This window comes from Spermophilus citellus, assembly GCF_964194105.1.
Source record: "Spermophilus citellus genome assembly, chromosome: 4".
NCBI lineage: Eukaryota > Metazoa > Chordata > Mammalia > Rodentia > Sciuridae > Spermophilus > Spermophilus citellus.
This window is the reverse complement of record NC_138185.1, coordinates 52,562,132-52,589,728: the sequence shown is the minus strand read 5'-3', so window position 1 is coordinate 52,589,728 and position 27,597 is coordinate 52,562,132. Positions and strand designations below refer to the sequence as shown.

General features: G+C 47.0%; 1 protein-coding gene across 1 annotated transcript in view; it reads right to left on the bottom strand.

The window, feature by feature from the left end:
* Nucleotides 1-27,597, bottom strand: part of APBA2 (amyloid beta precursor protein binding family A member 2) — a 260,706-nt gene that overhangs the window by 2,726 nt on the left and 230,383 nt on the right. Inside the window, exons 8-14 of the mRNA XM_081291943.1 lie at nt 27,422-27,567; nt 17,654-17,740; nt 13,116-13,301; nt 9,144-9,323; nt 7,836-8,048; nt 6,246-6,365; nt 939-1,079 (exon numbers count right to left, since the gene is read on the bottom strand). Of these exons, the coding sequence (XP_081148069.1) occupies nt 939-1,079; nt 6,246-6,365; nt 7,836-8,048; nt 9,144-9,323; nt 13,116-13,301; nt 17,654-17,740; nt 27,422-27,567 (1,073 nt within the window). The remainder of the gene's footprint in view (nt 1-938; nt 1,080-6,245; nt 6,366-7,835; nt 8,049-9,143; nt 9,324-13,115; nt 13,302-17,653; nt 17,741-27,421; nt 27,568-27,597) is intronic.

Sequence of the window (27,597 nt, the reverse complement as noted above, 5' to 3'; positions counted from 1 at the left end):
CACCCACACTCTCATATACACTCGTTCATACACACCCACTCATCTACATTCACACACACACTGTCACGTGCACCTTCACACACCTCACACATACACACGCGCCCACATTCATGCACACCTCTGTACCACACCACAACGGGAAGGCCTGCTCCCCATGTGCTGCGGCATCTCCCATGCTGGCCTCCTGCTCGTCACACTGAGATATGTTGCCCACTTGTGAGCCTCTTGGGACATCTGTGCCCTTCCCCTGGTACCCTGGACCATCCTCCTGATGCCATGGAAATGACACCAGAAAGAACTAGACCAGGAATAGGTTCCAAGTCGACAGGAAGGAAAGGGCTGAGTCTTGCTCTGAGAGGGCAGGCAGCAGGCAGGAGGCAAACCCAATGCCACAGTGATCCGAGCCCCAGGCCCTGGAGGGCTGGCCCAGCAGAGGAGAGGGGTTCCAAATGGCACGTGAAGGATTCAGTTCCAGAAACTGTGCAAAGGAGCTTCATCCCCAGCCTTTGCCCTCCTGTCTGTTGAGAGACATTCAGCTGCTTTGTTCAATTGAGCCAGGAGGGACGGCCAGGCACTGCCTGCCATTCTGCTCATCCTTGTGACAGGCACTGGTAGGGTAGAAGCCAGTCTGGCCTGCCCAACATATGCCCAGTGGCCCCTGGAGAGGTGGTGTCTCTCAGAGGTCAAGGTGGGCAGCACACATGAAATATCTAGCTGGCACACAGAGGTATGTCCAAGGTCCCAGTAGGGTCTCCTTGTCCCAAGAAGGGTAGACTTCCCTGGGTGGGGACCAGTGGCTTTCCCAAGCACATCATGTATCCCCTAGTGTATCCCATGGGGTTAAATGTTGGTCATGGAAGAAGCATGGGCCAAGATACCCCTAGACTCTGGCCACAAGAAAATGACAAGGGATGGAGGGGAGATGGGCATAGTCTTACCTCCCCAACAGAGTTGGACAGAGCCTGGACTATCTTCTCATGGGCTGTGGCCACCACACTCTGCCCATTGATCTCGATGATGCGGTGGCCAACACGGACGCCACCTCGTTCGGCGATGCCCCCTCTCATGAGGCTGCAGATCTGAGTAGACATGGTTGGGTCAGCATGCACATTCCCACCACATCCCCAGGGGCTCCACCATGTCCCCAAAGATGGGAAAACAGAAATTACTCATGCCGAGAGAACAGCCTTACTTGACAAATACTTCTACATGTAATTCCCTGACTCATGAAGGGACATTTATGATTTGGAATATGTTAAAAGAGAGAGAGAGAGAAAGGAGAGAGAGTCAAAGCTGTGGTGTGAGTGGGGGACCATCCAGGTCTTCAATCCTCCCACGGTGGAATCTGTGACCTTTGCTCCTGGTGTTGGCAGAGGGTGGGGGGCCAGTGTTGTGCACAGTCGGTACAGGTTCTGGATGATTCTCTGCCAGCTGCACCCTAGCCATCGTTCAGGGGAAGGCAATCCCATCCCCACATGGTCTCTCATGTCCACCCCCTGCCCCTGCCCCAATCCCAGACACCTCAGCCAGCATGAGTGAGCCCTCAGAAGCCCCTTGGCAACATGGGCCACACAGGGACAGTGTCCAACCCCGTGCCCAGCACTGTGTTGGCATCACTGCCCGGAACTCTGAGTTTGCAGATGAGGAAGGTCGGGCCCAGAGGCAAGTGTGAGAGGTCCAAGCAGGTGTGACTTGTCCTCCCTTGCCTAGGGACACACATGACATCATCTGAGAGCCTCAATGAATTCATCATGGCTTTCTGTCCTTCAATTTCCTCTATCTGGGAACCCGAACAGCCCAGCTACCATCTCATTGGTGTTTTTATGACTTTTGACAGGTCCTCATATTTAAAAGGCAGGAAACCATGACTCAGGCCAAGCAAGGTGCTTCTGGAACACAGGAGAGTGAACAGCCTAAAAGGTCAAGGGTCAGCTGTCCACAGGAGAGGCTGGTGTGGATGCCGGGAGATCTCAGGCAGGAAAGCGGGGCCCTTTCAACCCATGGAAAGCTTGTACCTTATGGCTCTTAGTGCCCGGAAGTGAATCACTCCCTGCTTGCCCCAGAGACTTGGGAGTTTGGGGAAGGCCCCACCTGTGTCAGAGCGCTGGCTGGTGTGGCCTCCCCCATCTAATTCCTGATCTGAGCACCTCCACCAGCCTATCCTTGCCCCTCTCCCTCAGCACCTGGAAGTGCATCTCTTTAAGAACGATGTAGGCTTAAACGTCCACTGCCCACAGGCTGGCCCTAGTGGCCCCCATATGCTTCCTGTTTGCCATTTACTTTGTGAGTTCTGCCTGGTCACCAACACAGGTCTTTCCAAAGGGAGCCCATGTGTGAGGATCCTATAGGGTTCCTGCAGCCTGTCCCTCCCTGCACTCAGGACTTCTCCATTTCTGGAAGAAGACATTCTGTGCTGGCTGGAGACACAGGTGCAGACCGATACTGCAGCCCAAGGCTGCTGCCACCTAGCCACCTGGACTCCTGTGGCAGAGTCTGATTACTACCTGGGGAACCCAGGCTCTTGGGCCAGAGTGGGATCCTCCAGGGAATAGGGGTGTGGGTAGAATGCGGGAGGCTGTGTTTGTGGCTATGGTCGTCTAGAAAAGTGGAGAACGGTTGTGTCCGATGGAATTTTGCTTCCCTGATGGCCCACAGACCCTACACAAGCATTAAGGAATGATTTTATTCTTTTTTTCCCCCAAATGACTTAGTGTATTTTGTGTCAAAACTAACTAGTTCTTTGACGATCCAGAAGAAGGTGATTCAGGATCACCTGTGTCACTCCTCTGGCCTGGCCAGAAGAGGGCATTCCTTAGAAAGGGCTATTTTGACTGAGTCCCTGGTGGTGGCTGTCTATCTATTCATGGAGACTCGAGAAAAGAGGACCAAAGGGGAAAAGAAGACAAAGAGGGTGAAAATGGGTTTGTGCCTTAGGAGGGGTGCTGCTGGCAGAACACACTCTGACCCCGACACACAAGCTGTCAGAATCCGGGGATGAGTAAGGGGAGCAGGAGGTGCGGGGTGGGGGAACATGCATGAGGCAGAGGTCTTGCCGACCCAGGCTCGCCCTGCAGAGACTGAGACTGTGACATATTCTAACTTCATGTTGTGCACGTTGGGAGAAGAAGATGGTCTCCAAGCTGGAGGCTTCTTGATTTCTTGGAAGATATTGTGGGAAGAGAGAGGCGGATCCATTTGGAAAGAGCATTAATTGGATCATCAGGGGTTTGCTGCTAATGCTTTGTTACTTCAGGAGTAATGAGGCTGCAAATGGAAAAGGTGCTTATGCAAAACCAGCTCGGATGTGGGCAAACTTTTCCAGGAGACACAGGGGACCCCTGACTCCATGGAGCGCAGCAGCCAGTGGGTGCTCTGCTCCCTGTGGGCCCAGCGGGAGGGTGGACTATCTCAAGGACCGGAACTGAAGCCTTGATCATGGGCCTCGTGGGCATCTCTGATGCCTGCTTTTTAAAACCCTGGGCCCTAGATGTAAGCATAGGAGTCCTGCACTGGTCACGGTGCTCCCAATCCACACATGCACCCTCCACTGACACCCTGACACCATGCAAAGAGGCAATGGGCGTGTTCCCTTTGTCCCTGCTCTGCCACTTTCCAGCTGGGAGGCCTGGGGCAAGTTACTTCACCTGCCCGTTCCTAGGTCCTCTTCTGTGACATGGTGACAGATGATGCCATTCTTTAACTGGACCCTCCCAAACACCGGTTGCCCCAAGGATGCCCTCAATATGCTTGTCCATGGTGGGGGATTCCATTTCCTGGTTCCTGGAACTGACCCCAGACAGGTGGACTGGAGAGACTGAGATGCTGAGACTAGATGGATTGTAGAAAAGATGAGCTGCACACCCATGTGCCCACAGCACGGTTCACAGGCACCAAGAGGTGGGAGTGACCCAAGTGTCCATGGAGGGATGGATGGATAAATAAAACGTAGCACATCCGTACAGTGGAATATTATTCAGCTGTAAAAAGGAAGGAAATTCTGATACTTGTTTATGGGATAAACCTCAAGGACATTATGCTAAGTAAAACAAGGCAGTCACAGAAGGACAAATATGTCACGATTCCACTTATAATGAGGTACCTAGAGTACTCCAGTTTATAGACAGAAAATATCATGGAGGCTGTGGGAGGGGAAATGGGGAGGTCCCATTGTTTAATGGGGACAGAGTGTCAGTTTTGCAAGATGAAACAAGTCCTGGAGACTGGTTGTACAGCCGTGTGGATATACGTAACACTTGTAAGCCATATTCCTAAAGATGGCTAAGATGGTAAGTTTTATGTTGCTTGTATTTTACCATAATTATTTTAAAAAAAAAAAGAAAAATAGATGTCCTAGAAGAGCTGAGGTTTAAAGAAAAGGGAGGTAGAGCGGGGGACGGGTGTCCAGGGGCCTCTCTCTCTCTCTCTCCTCCCCTGCCACACCCAGTCCTACTTAGCTGCCCTAGAGCTGGTAACATAGTTCGCCTCTGCTCACCTGAATATGAAGCCCTGCCACCTGCCCCAGGGAGTGTTCCTGCAGTAATCAGGCAGAAACCACAGTCAGTCGGTGGCAGAGCCGACAAATGCCATTAGCTAGTAGGTGCCCTCTACCACCCTGCCCAGGCACTGCCTCGCCAGGACTCCCTACTCCCTACTCACTGCCCAGCCATCTCCCACTATCCCAATGGCCCCTGGCCATCCCTGGCCAGGCAGAGTGAGCACTTCGGGCTGGGGGCCTGGGAAGGGTAGGAGTGGGTTCAAGGGAGCTTTTTCAGGCACTGGGGGCAGGGAGACCTGTGGGCAGGGAGGCCCAGGGAAGAGAGTCGTTGCTGCAGGGCCAGGGGAGGCGGGCAGCAGGAGCCCCAGGTGCCAGGCCAGGCACTGACTGGTGGGCAGGAAGCGGAGGCCACAGTCTCCTAGCCATTGGTCACATTCTGACCCTGGGGCAAGGGATTTGAACCAGAGAAGCCAGTACCATCAGGTCTCCCGAATGCCTCCTCACACTCACCCTTCCTCCCAGTGGGGAAGCTGCTGCGGGACCTCCAGCACCTTCCCCGGAAGGTAGGTGGGAGAGAGCCTGTAGCCTGTCATGGTCACCTGGCCCTACCTGGCTATCCCTGACTGAGGCTCACGGCTCTGTCCTTAGGCTGGCCACAGCACTACCTTTCTTTTCCTCTTGCCTTAACTTAGCCTCACAAGGCACAAACCAGGGCCCCAACCCTCCTTGTCTCTCGGCTCCCACTTCTGGACCTCTGTTCTGCACATCCTTACCGGCTGTGTGACCTCAACAGCAGTGGACCTTGATCTGACGTCCTGGGACAAGTCCCAGGCTCAGCGTAGCCTCCACACAGCTTGCAGATGTGGAGGCCAGGGGACTCCCTACATACTCACAGTAAGAAATATTTTCTCTCATTTGTAATTGTTTTTCTAGAATGTTCTCCCCGTGTCTTTCCTCTGTGCCCTTGGTGAGCACACACATCCTCCCCACTCACCCTGACACCACTTCCTCCTTACCATGTCTCCTCAGCTCTTTAACACTCGGGGCTGTTTTAAATGATTTGGGTATTACTGGTCCCCCTACTTCTTCTATACTCATTTAGTGGCCACATCACTGTCCTCTGGGGCCTTTGCAGAAAGAAAACACCAAGGGAAAAAAACTCATGCCAACCGAACTTAGGTCAAAGAGAAAGTGGGAAACTTTTAACTGAAGAACTTTGGCCTGGGGAGCAGGCACAGGTTTTTGGCCAGCCCAGTATTCACTCAAGCCCAGGAACACCTCCTCCAGGCAGCCCTCCTGCCTCCTTAGTGTCTGACCTGGAGCCTGATTCAGGGAAGATATTTCACAAATGTCTCCTGAATCACTGAATGAGTAAATGAACAATGAAGAAAGGGGTGAACCAATGAGTGATCATGCATCTGTGGAGCATGGTGAGTCTGATATCACTATTAATTGTGTGTATTCAAGCTACGGTTGCTAGCAAAGTCTGCTACCCTCCCTTCCTAAGCAGACATTTGCTAAGTTTAGCTATCACTGGGACATGGGTGCGTTAGGCAGGGCTTAGGGACCACTCCTTTCCTGGCCTCCTTTTCTAGCTGAGCCAGCACCCAGGGATCCGCTGAAAATTCCTTCCCCATGTGGCTTGTGCCCAATGGCCTTCCAACCAGACAAGAGCTACCATCACCCAGCTACCATCACCCAGCTTCCCCACATGTGGCGAAGGCAGCCCAGGGTGGGGAAGTAGACTCACGATTCCATTCTGCACACTGAAGCCCAGCTGGTACTTGAGGTCTGGCCGCTTGATGAGGACCGTGGTGACTGGGGGGCAGCTGACGATGTTGAGCTTCACCTGGGTCTGGTTCTTCAGGCCCTGAAGAGCATGGGCACAAGAGTCACAGGAGGGTCTTAGATATCACTTTGGGCAGAAAGGTGGGAATGTGCCCGGGCCCGGGGAGGGTGTGCTCATGAGAATACACTTCTCAGCCTCGGTGAGCTATCAGCCTCATTGTGCTCAATAAACACAGGTCACTCAGTCATTCACTCATTTCCTCAGGAAGTCACTTTTCAACCTCAGTGTCTCCTCTATGCAGGGAATGAACATTATCCTGATTCTCAGGACAGTAGCTGGGTATCCCGGGTGGCAGTGTATATGGTGGCCCACCATAGGCTGGTGCTGTCTCTGACCTGTGCATAAACGAGCCATTTCAGGAGTCAGAAGCCAGGCTCTGAGAGCCACTGAGAACCAATGGGTTGAGCATCAGGGTCACCCTCAGGGTGCTCACAGGAGGGGCTGCCAACATGCTGAAGGCAGAAGGAGAACTTCCTCTTTGGAAGGATGTGGGGGATACTTCTTCAAACCAAACATCCTCCAATAATGCACAGTGCCAAGAGGGACAGCTCAATGAGACTCAGCATCCAGAATACCGGAGGCTTTGGGTGCTGCATCGAGGTGGGCTAGAGTCACCTCAGGCCCCAGGGAGGACATAATTATCAGTGAGCCCCCGCCAGACTGCAGTCCTGGGGTCGGGCAGAAGTCCAGAGGCAGGGGAGGGCCCCAGTCCTTAATATGGCTCTAGTTTTAGCCTGCCTGGAGGTGGGGACAGCCTTCATGCACACATATCCCCCAGAGCTGCAGGGTCTCCCCATATTCATTTCCCACTGGGCAGAGGCTCCACTGGGTCAGCTCCAAAAGCCCATTTGCAGAATACTCTGATCTTGGGGTGCCTTTCATCTCTCAGGACAAAAGGGGCTTCTTCCAGCACCAGGACCACAGAGGGATAGGGGTGAGGCCACTTATGGGTCACAGGAGCTGCCACCAACAGGCTGCTGTATGGAGTCTGCCCCTCCGGAGGCAGCCAAGTGTAAAGGCCCTCCATCCACTTGCTTGTGTCCCCTCTGCCTGATCCTCTTGGGGACAGGTCATGTTTCCCAAAACTACAAGCCCATGGGTCAGATGGTCAGAATGGCCTTTCTGGCACACGATCCACATGGCTGACCCACTCTTCCAGTCCACCAGGACCAAGGGGGTTTCCAGAAGTGGGATTTTAAGTGCTAACCTGGGAAAGTACCAGGTAAACCCAAGTGAGTTTGGCATCCTATGCCCACAGGTCCTCAGCCCCTTGCCTCAGGTCAACGTGATTCAGCCCTGGGCTACTGGAGTAGGAACCTTCCCCCAGCGCCTTCCCAGGGCTGCCTGAGTACTTCTGATGTTAATCATGGGGTATAGTCTTGGCTTCAAACTTTTACTCTGCCACTGACCAGTCACCAGGTGGTTCTCTCTGGGCTTCAGTGCCCTGACATGGGTCAAATGAGGTAGGGCAGAGGTTCCCAATGCACTCACCTTGATGATGCCCTGGCAGGTGGCGAGAGGCAGCCCCACCAGGCTGGTGCCATTGATGGACATGATCTGGTCCCCGATGCTCAGCTTCCCAGAACGAGCTGCTGGGCCTCCATTCATCATGTTTGCCAGGATCACCGTGGGCAGGATGGAGCCCCAGCCCGACTCTACAACCACCACGCCCAGAATCTCACCCTTGTGCTTCTCCAGCTGAAGCTGCAAGGGAATGGAGAGGGTGAGAGGGCCCAGAGTGGGGTCCAGGTTCTGGGCCAAGCACCTTACAGAAGGACTGGCCTGACCCAGGTCTGGTGGGTCCTGACTTGCTTCTTGGCCAGTTCCTCTCAGCCAAGAGATGTCTGCCTTGTCCCCTGACCTCACCCAACTTGGGCTCCCAAGACCCTCTGGGGCCCACCAACTCAGGGAACCTGGAAGCCCAGGGTTCATCTCCTCCTATACCCAGCATGGAAGCCCCCAACCCCAAGCAGGACTCCCATGTCCTGGCTTCTGCTCCCCACCCCCAAATCCACAGAGGCCAGAGGCATGTTCTCAGCATCGAGAGCCCATCCTCTGCTCCCAGGCTTTCCTCTTATCTAGGAAGGTCTATTTTTCTTTGCCTCAAGAGTAGCTCTCTCAGAAAACGACCTGTCACTTCATTCAACAAACAGTCAAGAGCATTCATTCAAGATATACTCAGATTCATTCACTTGACAAGGATCCAGGATCATTATTTACTCATTCACTCATTCAATAAGTAGCCAGGATCATTTGTTCATTCATTCAACAAACAGGTCAGGAGCATTCTTTCACAGGCAGATAAATTCATCTATTCTAGAAACAGTCATGGTAGGGGCCACCCCCAGGGGAACCTGCTGAGGCCTCTTCCCCTGACAACTTCAAAACTGCCCTGCCAGAGCACCCAAGTTCCCTCTTTTAAAGATGCCTCCCACATGCTTTTCAGAAATATCTCCTGGGTGCTGAGTGCCAGTTGATGATAATAGCAGCATTAAAAGGCACATTTTCAAGGTCATTAACACCGATTGTAATCAGCTTCTTTGTTAGAAACATCTCATTTCACACACCAGCTCAGCTCAAGGCAGGGGCAAGACGTACATGCTGGGCAGCCCCCGAGTCTGCTGTGAGGCAGTGATGTGCATCTGAGAGACAAATGAAGGCTCACTCCCGCCCTAGCCTGGCAAGCTGAGGTGGGGAAGCATTGGGTGTTGCAAGGCTGCCTGGCTGAGTTCCTCAAGAACTTGGCTTGGAGAGCAGAAGCCAGTGGAATGGGCGTCCGGTGGCCTGCAGAGGGCCTACCTCCTTGCAGTTCTCGGAGTTGGAGAAGTGGATGAGGTCATCGTTGTACATCTCCTGGGTGTTGATGATGTCACTGTACTCCTTCTGGCTGAGGTCTTCTGGGTTGATGCCATTGGCCCGCAGAAACTCCTGGTAGGCCACACTGAAGGCCTGCCCAATGGACTGGGCTATGAGTTGGGCCTGTGGGGAGGGAGCAAGCCCACTAGACACAAGTTTGAAAATACAGGTTTCACAGGGTGTCTGGTGGAGGGGCTACAGCAGCTGTGGGTGCAGAGGGTGTCCAGAAACCTCCAAAGGAACCCTTGCTTGGGCTTAAAAGAACAAGAGAGTAACCCTGGGCCCTTGGCAGGTGACAGCTGTCTTCTGCTGATATCTCACCATGGGCCACCACAGGTAAACCAATTTGCTTGTCTTGTACCATCAGGGCCTGGTCTTGACTGTACCTTCCTGAGCTCCTTTATGTCCCAGACATTCCAGGACAAGCCATGATTTCAAATAAACTCAGAGAAAATGGTGACGTATTTGCTAAATGTCATATTTGATTGCTTTAATTGGTAACTGTACTGTATTTTCTTTTTACCCATCTTACTCCAAAAATAGATTTGAAGTATGCTTTCCAGGGAGCATCACAGACATGGTTAATTGTTCCTCCCACATCTATTTCGCCTGAGCTACAGAACCTAGTACCAGCTGGGTGGGGGCCAGCTGTGAGTATTCTGTTGCTCTTATAAGCAAGGCTATGGCCCATGAGAGGCCTGACACCTTGGCACATCAGTGCAGGCCCTATGGAGCAGATCTTTTCTTGTTCCTTCAACTGAACCATTTCTGTGGATGTTACTGACTCTGACAATACAGAGGCCTTGGACACTGACACTTTAGGATGGGGCCTTTTCTGCCCCCTGCTGGTGTGCAGACAGGATGTTGGGAAGCGAGAGCTAAAGATTCCCAGCTCCTGGACTAGGCATAGCAAGCTCATGACAGCAGGGTAGCCCTGGGATACCAGTGGGACATCTCAGCACACAGCAGTATCTTCTCCTGCTCCAAGCCCTGGGCTGTATGAGCCCAGCTCAGGTTTGCCCATGCTCCCCACCTACTTCCCATTTGCTATCAAGGTGCCCCCAGCAAATTGGCTCAAAGGTGAAAAGGAAGGAATTGGCCTAAATTCCTTTCTTACTGCACAATGCATGATTTAAGTGCTGCAAATGAATATGCATATAGGAAGGCGCACTGGGCCAGATCATATTTGCAGAGCATCTGGGCCTTTCCTTAAATAGGCACTGATTCTAGGTTGAACTACCCGCGCTGATTAGGCTCTAAACCATTTATAGGAAGGACACATCAACAGTCTCCCTTGTTCTTATGACCAACGTGTTGGTGGCGGGCTGATGTGGTTGCTTGGGTACCACCAGGTGGCGCTGTCGGACCGGACAGGCGCGGAGCAGAGATTGGGCTCCTGAAAGGGCAGCCCACACCAGTCCAAGGGAGGGAGGGGCCTAGGGGAAAAGCTGAGTGCTGTGGACATGGGGTCCTGGAGCAGCAGTGCCCTGTACCGACTGGGATCTCAGGGTTGTCCCACCCTTCAGCACCTGGTTCTGTCTCCACCTGAAGGAGGTCATCTGGCTGGAAGAGCAGTCGGACAGCATCAGATTTCTTGATCACTAGACCAAAGGCTGGGCTCAGGCTGCCTGCTGCCCCTGGATTCCCATCTTGGGATCTCGGGGGACCATGCTCCTAACCCCCAAAGCTCCTTTCCTTAGACAATATTTTGATCCTCATCCTAACTCCATGGCCCCTCTGGGGGAGAAAAAAGACAGCCAGGCACCCTGAGGATGGGTATTCCTCTGGGCACAATCCAGGAACCTGCTGGCTGCCTGCCTCCCAGTTCCCCCTTCAGCCTGTGTCCTGGCTTCCCTTCTACCTGGGCAGAGGCCAGCTCAGAGGGCCCTCTCTGGCTGGCTGAGGCCCAACTCCAGCACCCTTAGACAAGTGGCTCCTTGCTTGGCCCAGCTCACAGCCAGGCCTGAGGATGTTCACCGCTGTGAAGCTATAGGAGTCCTGCCTTGGACCCAGCAGGAGGCCAGGTTTCAAGGGCTCTCAGCCAGGGCCTGGGCAGCAGGCAGGCTGTTGCTCAGAGGTGGCCCTACACATGGGTTGCGTGTACTTGAGAAGACAGGGAGGAAGAGGATGCTGTGCCCAGCACCACGTTTTCCTAGCACTTTCATGTGTGCAGCTTCATCTACCGTTGCCTCAGTCCCAGAGCAGCTGGGCTCCCTCCTACGGGGAAGAAATCAAGACCGAGTAGCCATCTGGACCGCATCTCTGAAACTCCGCATGCTCTACCTGGGCAGGTCCTTTCCTCATTTTTTCAAGGACCCATTCATTCGCCCTTCCCACTGTGACAGCCCTGTGTCCTGTTGTGTGCCTAGAGTGGGCAGCTCCTGACTTTAACCTTCAACCGTCCATACTGGTTGTGCCATGGAAACTCTTGCTGCTCCCTGCTCCTTGATTTTCTCACTAGCTGGCCATTAGCCCTCTGCCATTGGCCTGCTTCTTGCATACACCATTATTTGACGCTCTATACCCCTGCCAGGTCTCTAAGATATCCCCAAGTCCCCACTCACTGAGAAATGCTCATCCAGGTGTCCACAAACCTCTACATAATAGTGAAAAGTATATATATGTGCTTAAGTAGGTCTGTACTGAAATAATGTCTGCACCCTATAAATTTGCAGCTGCTTCCAAGCGTTTTATGTTGACAACTTCTTGGGAAAAAGATGACTGCCCCTACCCATAAGTTTGCATCCTCTCTTCAAATACAGTTTTTATGCTATATTTCATAATCATGAAAATATTGAGACCCTTTTTATGGCTCTCAACCCCAGAACTCCTTCAGGTCCTCATGTGAACAAGAATGCCTTGCACTTTGGCACTTACTGCTGCCTAAAAGGGGTCACTATTAACAAAGCTTGAAATGACCTGTTTTCACAGGGTAGAATGGGTCCATGGAGAATAGATCATGTTCAAAAATTCTACTCTGAAAATACCAACAGGAATGGCTCAGCAAAAGCCTTCTTGGTGGTCCCTGAGAATATCAATCTGCAGAGAAGTCTGTTAAGAGATTACGTTCACTCTCTCCTGAGTTCCCCCTACCCCTACCTTTCTGTGGTATCAGAATTGAATCCAGGGCCTTTTGCATGCTAGCTAGGTACGCACTCTGCCACAAAGGCATATCCTTGGCCTTTTTAAAATTCTATTTGGAGAAAGGATCTTGTTAAGTTGCCCAGGCTGGCCTTGAACTTGAATCCTCCTGCCTCAGCCTCCTGAGTAGCTGGGATTACAAGTGTCCACCACCCTGCCCAGATCTTTCGTTGTTGTTGTTTTCCAAGACCATCTTCCTCTGATGCCTAGTCTGGTCCTGAACTTCTGGGCTCAAGCCATCCTCCCACTTCAGCTCCCTGAGTAGCTGGGGCTATAAGCACATGCCACTTTATGGCCTCTTGGCAAGATCTATGGTATTTTGAACTTCAAAATTATTTTTTAACTTGTTATGCAGTGAAATGACAAGTACAAAGGCAGAGCTCAACTTCAGATGCAGATATACAACCCTGGCAGGCAAAAATGTGTATTTTATCAACAGAATATTTAGGCAAACATTAACTTTATTTTAGGAGGGGAGAGGTTTTCTAAATGATTTCTTCAAATGGATAGCTCCCTTGGTACACTTAACTAAGATCAGATTTATAAACAGCTCCCGAAGAACCTCTTTCATGAAGTGAAATAAAACTGTCTTCGCTATCTTCGCAAACTTGAAGAATGTGAAAAAAAATGTACCACTAATGCCACTGGAAATGTTCACATGGCACACAGGGCTTCCCCTTGCGAGGTGGTTTCGAAAGTGCCTGGGATCATGGGGCCACCATGAGGTACAGGGCTGTCGGGGGAAAGGCCTTTCCCACTTTTGTGTTTACTTACGTCTTCTGACTCAAACACGTGGCAGATCATTTTATACTGCTTCTTCCCCTCCTGGGCCCCAGGTGTGGTCTCAATGCAATCTTGAGAGGCTGACCGGGGCATGCGGCGTCTGGCCATCAGCACTACGATGTTCCCAATGTCAGCAATGTAGGAGATGGTACGCAAGGCATGGTCCATCATGGTTTCCTGTCGGGAGGGGAAGGAGGGCCCCAGTGAGGACAAGCCAGTGAAAATCACTTTAATCGGGCGTTTCTCAACCTTGACCTTATTGATATTCACTGCTGGGTGAATGTCACTGCTGGTACTGCTGGGTCATTCTTTTTTTTTAAATTGGTTCTTTTTAGTTATACATGACAGTAGAGTCAATTTTGATATAATTATACAAGTACGGAATATATCTTAGTCTAATTAGGACCCCAGTCTTGTGAATGTACACAATGGTGAGATTCACTGTGGTATATTCATATACGTACATAAGAAAGTCAAGTATACGAAAAAATGTTCAATATTTTTAGCAATTAGAACATTATAAATTAAAACCACACTGAGACTTCAGCTCACTCCAGTCAGAAAGACAATTATCAAGAATACAAGCAACAAGAAATGTTGGCGAGGATGTGGGGGGAAAGGCACACTCATACAGTGCTAGTGGGACTGCAAATGGTGCAGCTACTCTGGAAAGCAGTATGGAGATTCCCAAACCCTTGGAATGGATCCACCATTTGACCCAGTTATCCTACTCCTCAGTACATATCCAAAGAATTTAAAATCAACATACTACAGGGACACAGCCACATCAATGTTTATAGAAGCTCAATTCACAATAGCTAAACTGTGGAGCGAATCTAGGTGCCCTTCAACAGATGGACAAGCCACTCTTTATTGCACAGGGCTGTCTTGTACCTTGGAGGATATTCGGAGCATCCCTGGCCTCTCTCTACCCCTAAATGCAATAGTAACTCCCCTTCTTGAGGGAGAAAACCAAAAACATCTCCAGTAATTGCAAATGTCCTGGGGAGCAGGGGTGCGGGGGGTGGAGGCAACAGGGCATTTTAGGATGCTGATTTGTAATCAAAGTAACCAACATTTGGCTCTGCCTGCACCCAGGTAGGCATGAGATGGGGTACCCTATCCTCATTAGGATTAGAGGACATCTGTGGCTCTGGAAAAGGACCTTCCCTGCAAGGCACGTGGCCTTGTGCAGGCTCAAAAGTGGCCCGGCCCAGAGAAGCAAGGCAGGAAGGCCAATGTTGTCCACTAGACAAGTTCTTCCCAGGGAGCACAAGCAGCCTGTCCCAAGTCAGGAGACACTGAGGCAGCATGTCTGCCTCCCATCCATGGGTTTCCATAGCTGACTTGGAGTCCCAGGCCCCTGGTCCACTACTATTGATGGCTTTTGTCATCTGGCAGGAACCTCCACCAAGCATCTTGCCTGTGACTCCTCCCTAACAAGGATGCACACAAAGGCTCTGAAAAGCTAATCAGTAGGTCTTTTGTGCCTTTGCTTTCCTTTCACAAAAGGAAATCGGGTGTTTCTGTGACCTCTGGTGCCCTATTCTTCCCCACAGAATCATGTCTTGCAGTGATTATTGCGCACATTTGTGTAAGAGGGTGATTTGTTTTCTGGCCCATGCTACTGGGGGTTCATGATCACAAGACAAAAGGGAGGGACCCTGGAAAAGGGAAGAGTGAGAGTAGTTCTTCAGCGTCTCCTGATTTCTGACCACTATCCAATTTCCTATCAATAGCAGAGATGTCTTCCTCAGACAGAGGCTGCCTACCAACATGGTGGCCATTCTCTCTCCTGCCCTTTCTGGCCACTTCCAACTGCACAGTCTCTCACCTGTTCCCACCTCTCCAGTCCTTCAGTCAACATTTTTATATTTTAGTCAAACCAATTTCCTGTTCAAGCCACTCTTCCAGTTCATCCTAAACAGTGACTTGGAACAAGTTCTCAAACCACCAATGGCCCATCCTCCTACCCTGGGTGTGGCACGGGAATATGAGCAAGAGAGTGGAGTGCAGAGAAGAATCACCACAGCAGGTGAGACAGCTGTCTGCTGATAAAGGTCTGCCTGCCTGTAAGGTCCACCTTCAAGTGGAATTTGGGAACCTGGATTTCAGTGGATTTGCCACCACCCTTAACTGATTAGAAGGACTCATTCAGCCTGAACTGCACAAACAACATATCCTAAGATGAATATCTCTGCTTTTCCTGGGAGTCTAGAATTTTGCTACGTGCTGGGCAGAGCATGCCTGTATGACCTTCCCCTAATAAAGACCTTGGGTTCTGAGTCTCTATGAGCCTCCCTGGTAAATAAAACTTCACAATCATTGCTGGGGGAATTTAGCATGTCTCATGGGACTCCACAGGGAGAAGATTCTGGAAACACAATCCAGGTATCTCCTAGACTTCATCCACACACCTTTGGGTGTTTGGGTGTGGAATGCCCTCCAAAAGCTCATGTGTTGGAGATCTGGTCCCTAGCCCATGGTACATGGAGATGTGGTGAAACCTTAAGACACGGGGCCCAGTGGGAGGAAAGTTAGGTTATAGGGTGTGTGCCCTTGGAGGAAATGTTGGGATCCTGGTCCTTTCCTGTTTCTCTCTTCACTCCCTGACTCTTATGTAGTGAGCAATTTCCTCTACCTTATGCTCCCACCATAATGTGCTACCTCACTACAGGTCCAAAGGCAATGAGGCCAACTCACTTTGGACTGAAACTTTTGAAACTATGAGCCAAAATAAACTCTTCCTCTTTGCAAGCTGATTATCTCAGGTATTTTTGTCACAGAGATGTAAAGCTGACTAATACACTGACATTGCTCTGTATCCATTTGGTGAATGGATACATCAATATGCCAAAATCCTTGAGTCTTCTTAGAGACTCTACTTAGGGTGGTCTTGGGGATCCCCAACATTGGTGGGTAGATGAAAGATAGAGGATGGAGAGGTATGGGGGTGGGGAGTGAATTCAGACTGTGTCCACAAAGGATGAGGAAACAAAGTCCAGGTCTGAAGCCTCACAAACCAGATGCCTGGCCCCCTGTCAGAATCAAAGTTGCTCATCAAGTTCTGATCACTTGTAAGACTCTACAGAAGGGAGATGGGGGTGGGGGACACAAAGACCAATGGGACAAAGCACAGGCCTAGACATGGAGACAGACATGAGAGGAGGAAGTTGAGTCCATTACCCACCCTGGGACGTGCCAAGGGCCTCAGTAGCTGGGCAAGGCAACATGATGCTCGGGTTAGGAGTGAGCCTCAGCATGAGCCATATAATGGGGTTATTTCAGCTCCAAGATATGCCCTACTGCTTCCTCTGCCCCCAAATTCTAGGAACCCCCATGAATGGGGAAGCAGGGGAGGAACTCAGGGCTCCCAGCTGGTTTTCCCACCCACTCCTGGCCTCTTAATCCCTCAGGAAGTGACACAAAGCTCATCTGCTACCTACCAAGCTTATCTTTGTTCATTTCAGCAGGCTGGTATAGATAGTAGAAGATAGTATTAATAGTTTGGAATTTTCCTAAATTTTCTCTAGCCCATAGCAGTCTTGGGAGGTGATGGAACCCAGGAGGTGGGGGCCTAGTGGGAGGAAGTTAGGTCATTGGGGTGTTCCCTTGAGGAGATATTGGGGCCCTGGCTCCTCCTCTGCCTCCTTCATTGTTTCCTGACCTCTATGAAGTAAGCAGCTTCCTCCACCACATGTTCCCACAATGATTTGCTACCTTGCCACAAGCCTAACAACAATGAGGCCAACTGAAACCTCCAAAACTGTGAGACTTTAATCTTTCCAAGTTGATTGTGTCAGCTATTTTGTTACAGTAATGGAAAGCTGATGAACACAGAAAACAAATGAGAAAAACACATTGATATTGGGAACCAGGGTCTATGCTGTGGGAACAAGAGTATATATGAAATTGGGGATGGTAAGCATCCTATGCTGCCAATAGGAGGCATAAGTATAAACCCATGGCTTTTAAAAACATATATACCGTCTGGCTTTGTGCATTGCCAGGCCCCAGGAGCAATGACACCCTAGAAACAATGAGCACAGCCAATACCCAGGGCTTTTTCCTATATGTCACTGCTCACTAAGAGGAGCCACAGTGCCACGAAGAAATGACCGATTCCAGGTCTGGAGCAGGAAGGCATAAGATAAGGTGAGAATGTCTTTGTCTCAGAAAGCGTGGAAGTGTTCAACAACTGGAAGGAAGATGCCGAAATGATAATGCAAGTTGGAAAAAAAAAAAGAATCCCAGAGTTCAGAGTAAAAAAGAGGGAGGAAAAAACAAAATTAGAACACACTTTCTCATAGAACATCAGATAATAAAAACGGAAAGCATGGTATCCTTAGAAAAATCACCATTTTGCGCTTCCAGTGTTATCAAAAAAGTCAGGTAAGATCATCATCACCTGATCCCTCCTGCACCTGGGGACAGTACTTCTACACCTGGACTTTGTTCCCTGGGGTCCCCAAGGTGTGAACTCTGGGGATGGTTTATGCGATTTTAGACACTGTCTTTCAAACACTCACCTGTGTGTCAGCATTTAAAACTTTAATCCTCTGTGTGGAGATGAAGAGGTCCACTTCCGTCAGTGTCTGTGCATCCCCCTCGGAATTCTAAGAAAGGACAGTGGATGATATTACCAATGGAAACATTATTCCAGCAAAGCCCTGGTGATTTCATTAATTACCCTGCATCCTGTGGAAGGAAATCACAATGCCTTGGCCAAGAATCCATAGTTAAGTGAGAGTTTTAAGTTTTAAGGCAGTTTTTAAAAGGCACAGAGAAGAGGGAGAAAGCTGGCTTCCTGGAAGGTCATATAGGAAAGGGACACCTGGGGTCTGTGTTAGAGTCTCCTCAACCAGCAGAAAGCAGGTTAAAAACTGCTGAGCCTTGCTGAACTCACTGAACTCAGGCTGTGACTTCTTGGGTTTGGGATTCCAACTCTCCTCAGGAAATGGGGAAGACATTTTCAAAGAAGTTGGATTAAAACATCAGCTTTTCCTTCTCACTTAACCAGCCACAACCAGATGGACCCCCTTGACCTTGCCCTCTGAAAACCATTAGGGGAGTGAGACCAAGAATAGGCCCAGTGCAGCCCTCCAGTGACAGAAGTGGGGAGAAGTTGTCACACCAATGACCCTGGTTTGTCACCTGTGCTGGAATAAGCTCAGGGTTCAGCTGTGAGTCATGTTTCCACGGACTGTTGTGGAAGCTGAGTAAACTACTCAGGTCTGCCCCAAAGAAGGGTAGCCTTTCATTAGTTTTTTACACCTGGGAGAGTCCTAATTACTACTGCATGCTGGCAATGAAAAATAGGTCCTGTTGGTTTGCCCACTGGGGTGAATAATTCTGTGTGGTTACTCGGGAGCTTACCGTGGCAGATCTTCCAAACAGCAGAAACTATGGCTTAATTATTCACCAGAAAATCTCAAGTCAATAATCTCCCTGCTGACAGTTCCTCAGGAATTCTGAGTCACGGAGCTCAGAATTATAATGTATTATAATAATAAATTTGTATTTTAGCTCAGTTTTCAGGGGTAAAGATCTGTGGGGCTTTCAGTCTACCACGGGATGATATTGCTTTTAACTAATTAGAAAGAGAACAGAGTCCTAAACAATCCAGCACCAGGACCATGGAGGAGCTTTTTCTGTTTTAAAAAACTGGGTTATGAGCTGGGGATGTGGCTCAAGTGGTAATGCACTCGCCTGGCATGCACGGGGCACTGGATTGGATCCTCAGCACCACATAAAAAAATAAATAAAAATGAAGAATGTGTCCACCAAAAACTGAAAAATAAATATTAAAAAACATTCTCTCTCTCTCTCTCTCTCTCTCTCTCTCTTCAAAAGAAATTGGGTTATGTTCAAAATCAATGGGGTTCTAAGAGTTATATTCTTTAATTGTAACTCAAAACTTTCTTGCTCAAAGAGCAGGTCAAAGCCAGAAGTAAATCAGAAAAACTGCAGGTGGTCCTTGTTGTTACTGACAACAGCGGATGCTTGAAATACACCTGAAGTAGATGAGGCTCACGGTGGGTAAATAGAGCCACAATCCTAGCAATAACAGGGAAGAGGACAGTCACCCATCATGCACCCTAGTGAAGAACAAAGGGAGTCCTCCAGAGGGACACCAGAGAATAGGGTGGGCCTATTCAGCATGTCCAAAAATGGGGTTCAGCCATTATCAGGTATTTCATCAGCTGGGGACAGACCAGAAAAGGGGCCCTCAGCAATGACCCTGAGCATCTCACTGCCCTACAAAGAACACGCCTTAATCCAAAGTAACCTGGGGGAGGTGGCATGGGGGTAGGAAAGATGGTGGAATGTGATGGACATTCTTGCCTTAGGTACACGTATGACTACACATATGGTTTGACACTACATCGTGTGCAATCAGAGAAATAAAAAATTGTGCTGGAATTGTGTACAATCAATCAAAATGCATCCTGTTGTCATATATACCTAATTAAAATAAATAAATAAACTAAAAAAAAAGCAACCTGGTTGCTAAGGCCTTTCTGAGCTGGATCTACCTGTGCCCAACCTTTCCAGACACAGTGGCAGGCCCCAGGAACAGGCTGTGGTCCATAAGGACTCCCCTGCTCCCACCGATCCAAGCCCTTGACATTTCAGGGGTAGAGTGAAAGGCTATAGGCAAGGGGCCCCTCTTCTCTGGAAGGGTCACATCCCAACTGCAGATGTGCAGCTGGGGCCCATCCCACTTTGCCCAGAGGCTCCCAGAAGAGGTCTGTTGGCAGAACACACTTTAGTCCCCAAAAGACTCACTGCAGATGGAAGGGAGTCTGCAGCAACAGAAAATGCTACCACTTCAAAGTGAAGAGGGAGGACTAAATCTCTTGTTTTTTAAGCAGAAAGAAACATTAGCCAACAAGCCAGTGCCAAGTCTCCATGGATTTTCCCTGGACCTTCTGACACTGGGCATTGTGATATTTTCTGTATGAGGACCATGTTTAGAAAATCACCAGCCTTTATTCAATGACTAGGCTGATAAACAAAGGACTAAATGTCAATCCAATTTTTTAAAGTCTGTCCAGACTCCAAAAACTTTTTTTTTTCCTTGTGGCACTGGGAATGGTACTTGAGCATGCTAGGCAGGCCCTCTACCACCGAGCTACACCCCCAGCTAGCTCTCAAAAATGATTTTCAATAGAAAGGCAGTGCACAGGCAAACTGAGCTACTCATCATCCAGTTTTAGTAAATGAAACTTAATAAATGTAAATATCAGAACAATTTAATTAATGCTGTACAGGAGGCCCAGGTACTAAATACAACACACTGTCATATCAAATGCCACATTTTAAAAAGTCCACATAGAAGAGGAGCTTCACAGCAGTAGCCATGCTCTAGGATATGGAATAGTTTAAAAAAATAAAAAATTCTTCTGTAAGTGGGTGATAAAAAAACAAAAACAAAAATGAAAAACCATCGTGTCTTCAGATTCATTCAAGCATCTAGGATTCCCCGACTAAAGGAAGAGAAAAGCTGTTTTGGAATACTGTTTGGATTCCCACCAGAAACCCCCCATGGTACAGAGCAAGCCATGGTCACACAGCAGACACCACTGTTGCAGGACTACAATGGTGCTACGCACCGCTTTTTTCTTGATCTTAGCAGCCTTCTGCATCCTCTGAGCAGCATGTAAGAGAAAAGAAAAGCAGGTGGGCACAAAGAGAAGGAGGACAAAATTATTTCAGTCTTGTGCTCAACCCCCCAATACTCAGGCCTGGCATCCAGCATAGGTCCCCTGCAGGGATAGGGGACAGTCACTGCCTGTGCTGAGCACCCAGGCTAATCAAGGGAAACCCATATACATGCTCGTCCAGTGCTATAAATAACTGTCAATCATCCCATCTACAGAGTGTGCAACTGAGGACAGGAGAGATGTAATCAGTGGGCAGGAAAGCAAGCCAGGCTGGGTCAGGAGCCAGAGGGTCCAGGTCTCCCAGTTGCTTTGCTTTTTCTTGACCACCAAGGATACCGCATGGCTTCCCTTTCCTTCCAATAAAGGAGGTCAGTGAATGGCAGGGTAGGGGAGGGGGCTGACATGCCAGGAGTACAGACCCCACCTTTCCCAGAAGGGGTGCTATCTCAGCCTGCTCATCCCCTCCCTCCTGAGCCCATTTGGTTTTGCTGACATGGCCCCATCTTCCCCTTCTCTAGCTTCACCCACTGTTCCAAACCAGACAATCCCACATGCATCTAGAACGATAGGTAAGTCCGAGTTTTTCTTGAGGTCATGTATTTAAATAAAACATGACTTCTTTTCCCTGTTATGGAAGTACTTTGAGTGAAGCTAAAAATACACATACTGTTGAAATGGGACTTGAAGCTCCAAACATGCATTACAACTAGAATGCTAAGGAATGGTCATCTTTTAAAAACTGTGCTTCTGAGGGGCTGGGAGGACCAAGAAGGACTTATTAAGAAGAGAGTGGTGCTCGCTTTGGCAGCACATATACTAAAATTGGAATGATACAGAGAACATTAGCATGGCCCCTGCTCAAGGATGACACGCAAATTCGTGAAGCGTTCCATATTTTTAAACAGTAACTCAGCAGTCAAACAGAACAAGAAGTAACATGAGCAACTTGAAAAAGCAAGGAAGAAAAGGAGTACAAACAATGCAGGACAGCCTAAATATTCAGGAGGACCTAGAGTCATCAGAAAAATGGTCATATAAAGAACTCAAGGAACACCTTAAACAGATGGAATGGAACCTTAAAGAGGATACGAGACAGCAAATTCAAGCAGCGAAAGAACACATTGAGAATGAATTACATAAACAAATAAAAGAAGAAGTTAAGCATTTTTATCAGGAGATAGAGATTATAAAAAATAATCAAACAATAATTCTAGAAATGAAGGAAATGATAAACCAAATTAAAAACTCAATTGAGAGTATCACTAATAGAGTGGAGCAAGTAGAAGCCAGAACCTCAGATAATGAAGACAAAATATATCATCTTGGAAAGAGTCTAGCCAACTCAGAAAGGCTGGTAAAAAAATCACGAGAAAAACATCCAAGAGTTATGGGATAACATAAAAAAACCAAACTTACGAGTCATCGGGATAGAAGAAGGTACAGAGATTCAAACCAAGGGAATGAGTAACCTGCTGAATGAAATAATTACAGAAAACTTTCCAGAAATAAAAAAGGAAACAGATATACAAATTGAAGATGCATACAGGACACCGAGCACACAAAATCACAGTAGACCAACGCCAAGACACATTGTTATGAAGATATCCAATATACAGAACAAAGAGAAAATATTAAAAGCTACAAGAGAAAGGAGGCAGATTACATTCAGGGGTAAACCAATAAGGTTAACAACGGATTTTTCATCACAGATGCTGAAAGCGAGAAGATCCTGGAACAACGTATTTCAAACACTGAAAGACAATGGATGCCAACCAAGAATTCTGTATCCAGCAAAATTAAGCTTCAGGTATGACAACAAAATAAAAATCTTTCATGATAAACAAAAGTTAAAAGAATTTGCAGCCAGAAAACCAGCATTGCAAAGCATTTTTGAGCAAAACACTACACGAGGAAGAAATGAAAAACAATAACCAAAACCATCAGTGGGAAGTGCCTCGGTAAAGACAGAGGGCGAGGGGAAAGATAATCATGGAGAAACAAACTAAATTTTTTTTAAAAAAAGGATAAATAATCAAACATGGCTGGAAGTACAAACCATATATCAATAGTAACTCTGAATGTTAATGGCTTAAACTCTCCAATAAAGCGACATAGGCTGGTATCATGGATTAAAAAAACAAATCCAACAATATGCTGCCTCCAGGAGACACATCTGATTGGAAAAGACATACACAGGCTGAAGGTGAAAGGATGGGAAAAAATATACCACGCACACGGTCCTTGTAAGCAAGCAGGGGTGGCAATCCTCATATCGAATAAAATTGACTTCAAGACTAAGTTAATCAAAAGGGATAAGGAAGGACATTATATACTGTTAAAAGGAACCATTGACCAACAAGACATAACAATTATCAATATTTATGCACCAAATAATGGTGCTGCAACATTCATAAAACAAATTCTCCTCAAGTTCAAGAATCAAATAGACCACAACACAATAATTATGGGTGACTTCAACACACCTCTCTCACCATTGGACAGATCCTCCAAACAAAAGTTGAATAAAGAAACTATAGAACTCAATACCACAATCAATAACCTAGACTTAACTGACATATATAGAATATATCAACCATCATCAAATGGATATACTTTTTTCTCAGCAGCACATGGATCCTTCTCAAAAATAGACCATATATTATGCCATAGGGCAACCCTCAGTAAATATAAAGGGGTGGAGATAATACCATGCATTGTATCTGATCATAATGGAATGAAACTGGAAATCAATGATAAAAGAAGGAAGGAAAAATCCTACATCACATGGAAAATGAACAATATGTTACTGAATGATCAATGGGTTACAGAAGACATAAAGGAGGAAATCAAAAAATTCTTAGAGATAAATGAAAATTCAGACACAACATATCGGAATCTATGGGACACAATGAAAGCAGTTTTAAGAGGGAAATTCATCGCCTGGTGGTCATTCCTCAAAAAAAGAAAAAACCAACAAATAAATGAGCTCACACTTCATCTCAAAGCCCTAGAAAAAGAAGAGCAAAATAACAGCAAATGTAGCACAAGGCAAGAAATAATTAAAATCAGAGCGGAAATCAATGAAATTGAAACAAAAGAAACTATTGAAAAAATTAACAAAACTAAAAGTTGGTTCTTTGAAAAAATAAATAAGATCGACAGACCTTTAGCCATGCTAACGAAGAGGAGAGAGAACTCAAATTACTAACATACGGGATGAAAAAGGCAATATCACAACAGATGCTACAGAAATACAGAAGACAATTAGAAATTATTTTGAAAACCTATATTCCAATAAAATAGAAGATAGTGAAGACATCGATAAATTTCTTAAGTCATATGATTTGCCCAGACTGAGTCAGGAGGATACACACAATTTGAACAGACCAATATCAATGGATGAAATTGAAGAAGCCATCAAAAGACTACCAACCAAGAAAAGCCCAGGACTGGATGGGTATACAGCAGAGTTTTACAAAACCTTTAAAGAAGAATTAATAGCAATACTTTTCAAGTTATTTCAGGAAATAGAAAAAGAGGGAGCTCTTCCAAATTCATTCTATGAGGCCAACATCACCCTGATTCCGAAACCAGACAAAGACACCTCAAAGAAAGAAAACTACAGACCAATATCTCTAATAAACCTAGATGCAAAAATCCTCAATAAAATTCTGGCGCATCGAATACAAAAACACATCAAAAAAATTGTGCACCATGATCAAGTAGGATTCATCCCTGGGATGCAAGGCTGGTTCAATATATGGAAATCAATAAATATTATTCACCACATCAATAGACTTAAAAATAAGAACCATATGATCATCTCCATAGACGCAGAGAAAGCATTCGACAAAGTACAGCATCCCTTTATGTTCAAGACATTAGAAAAACTAGGGATAACAGGAACTTACCTTGACATTGTAAAAGCTATCTATGCTAAGCCTCAGGCTAGCATCATTCTGAATGGACAAAAGTTGAAGGCATTCCCTCTAAAATCTGGAACAAGACAGGGGTGCCCTCTCTCACTACTTCTATTTAATTTAGTCCTTGAAACACTGGCCAGAGCAATTAGACAGACAAAAGAAATTAAAGGCATAAAAATAGGAAAAGAAGAACTTAAATTATCACTATTTTCGGACGACATGATCCTATACCTAGAAGACCCAAAAGGATCTACAAAGAAACTACTAGAACTAATAAATGAATTCATCAAAGTGGCAGGATATAAAATCAACACGCATAAATCAAAGGCATTTCTGTATATCAGCGACAAAACTTCTGAAACGGAAATGAGGAAAAACACTCCATTCACAATATCCTCAAAAAAAAAAATACTTGGGAATCAACCTAACAAAAGAGGTGAAAGATTTATACAATGAAAACTACAGAACCCTAAAGAGAGAAGTAGAAGAAGATCTTAGAAGATGGAAAAATGTACCCTGTTCATGGATAGGCAGAACTAACTTTATCAAAATGGCGATATTACCAAAAGTTCTCTATAGGTTTAATGCAATACCAATCAAAATCCCAATGGCATTTCTTGTAGAAATAGATAAAGCAATCATGAAATTCATATGGAAAAATAAAAGACCCAGAATAGCAAAAGCAATTCTAAGCAGGAAGTGTGAATCAGGCGGTATAGCGATACCAGATTTCAAACTATATTACAGAGCAATAGTGACAAAAACAGCATGGTACTGGTACCAAAACAGGCGGGTGGACCAATGGTATAGAATAGAGGACACAGAGACTAATCCACAAAGTTACAACTATCTTATATTTGATAAAGGGGCTAAAAGCATGCAATGGAGGAAGGATAGCATCTTCAACAAATGGTGTTGGGAAAACTGGAAATCCATATGCAACAAAATGAAACTGAATCCCTTTCTCTCGCCATGCACAAAAGTTAACCCAAAATGGATCAAGGAGCTTGATATCAAATCAGAGACTCTGCGTCTGATAGAAGAAAAAGTTGGCTCCGATCTACATATTGTGGGGTCGGGCTCCAAATTCCTTAATAGGACACCCATGGCACAAGAGTTAATAACAAGAATCAACAAATGGGACTTACTTAAACTAAAAAGTTTTTTCTCAGCAAGAGAAACAATAAGAGAGGTAAATAGGGAGCCTACATCCTAGGAACAAATTTTTACTCCTTACACTTCAGATAGAGCCCTAATATCCAGAGTATACAAAGAACTCAAAAAGTTAGACAATAAGATAACAAATAACCCAATCAACAAATGGGCCAAGGACCTGAACAGACACTTCTCAGAGGAGGATATACAATCAATCAACAAGTACATGAAAAAATGCTCTCCATCTCTAGCAGTCAGAGAAATGCAAATCAAAACCACCCTAAGATACCATCTCACTCCAGTAAGATTGGCAGCCACTATGAAGTCAAACAACAAGTGCTGGCGAGGTTGTGGAGAAAAGGGTACACTTGTACATTGTTGGTGGGACTGCAAATTGGTGCGGCCAATTTGGAAAGCAGTATGGAGATTCCTGGGAAAGCTGGGAATGGAACCACCATTTGACCCTGCTATTGCCCTTCTCGGACTATTCCCTGAAGACCTTAAAAGAGCATGCTACAGGGATACTGCCACATCGATGTTCATAGCAGCACAATTCACAATAGCTAGACTGTGGAACCAACCCAGATGCCCTTCAATAGATGAATGGATAAAAAAAATGTGGCATCTATACACAATGCAGTACTATGCAGGAATAAAAATTGACAAAAATCATAGAATTTGCAGGGAAATGGATGGCACTAGAGCAGATTATGCTTAGTGAAGCTAGCCAATCCCTAAAAAGCAAATACCAAATGTCTTCTTTGATATAATGAGAGCAACTATGAACAGAGCAGGGAGGAAGAGCAGGAAGAAAAGATTAACATTAAACAGAGACATGAGATGGGAGGGAAAGGGAGAGAAAAGGGAAATTGCATGGAAATGAAGGGAGACCCTCATTGCTATACAAAATTACATATAAGAGGTTGTGAGGGGAATGGGAAAATTAAGAAGGAGAGAAATGAATTACAGTAGATGGGGTAGAGAGAGAAGATGGGAGGGGAGGGGAGGGGGGATAGTAGGGGATAGGAAAGGTAGCAGAATACAACAATCACTAATAGGGCATTATGTAAAATTGTGGATGTGTAACCGACGTGATTCTGCAATCTGCATTTGGGGTAAAATTGGGAGTTCATAACCCACTTCAATCTAATGTATGAAATATGATATGTCAAGAGCTTTGTAATGTTGTGAACAACCAATAAAAAAAAATAAAATAAAAATAAAAATAAAATTAAAAAAAACAATTCAAAAATGTTCTGTACTGAAATTGCCACAAGTATACAAAGATATGATGTTCACAGGAGAATAGCTTCACAAAGGCTGAAAAAAAAAAAAAGAAGAGAGTGGCCTTTGTGGCCAGTCTAGTATTTGCTCAGCCAATATGCAAGTCTCCCTCTGCCTTGCTGGGCACCTGGGCCATTCCGCTTTCTGTGCCAAGGGCAGTGAGTCAGAGCTGGACAGGACACGTGTGTTCCACTGCACTCTTCCTCTTCAATGCTCCCCAGAGAAGCCCAGCTGAATGAGCTTCCCTTGGGCCTGGGAGCACTCCTACCTTGACCCTGCTGACGGCCTCCTGTGCCTGCATCATTCTGATGTTTTTGGAAGGGTTGCGTTCAGAGAGCAGCTGGGTGGACCCCAGGTAGTTGGCAGCAAAGATGATCCCGTCGATGAGGTCTTCTGGCTCACAGGGCCCTGGAACTGAGCAGGGAGCAAAGTGAGTGTCTTCCA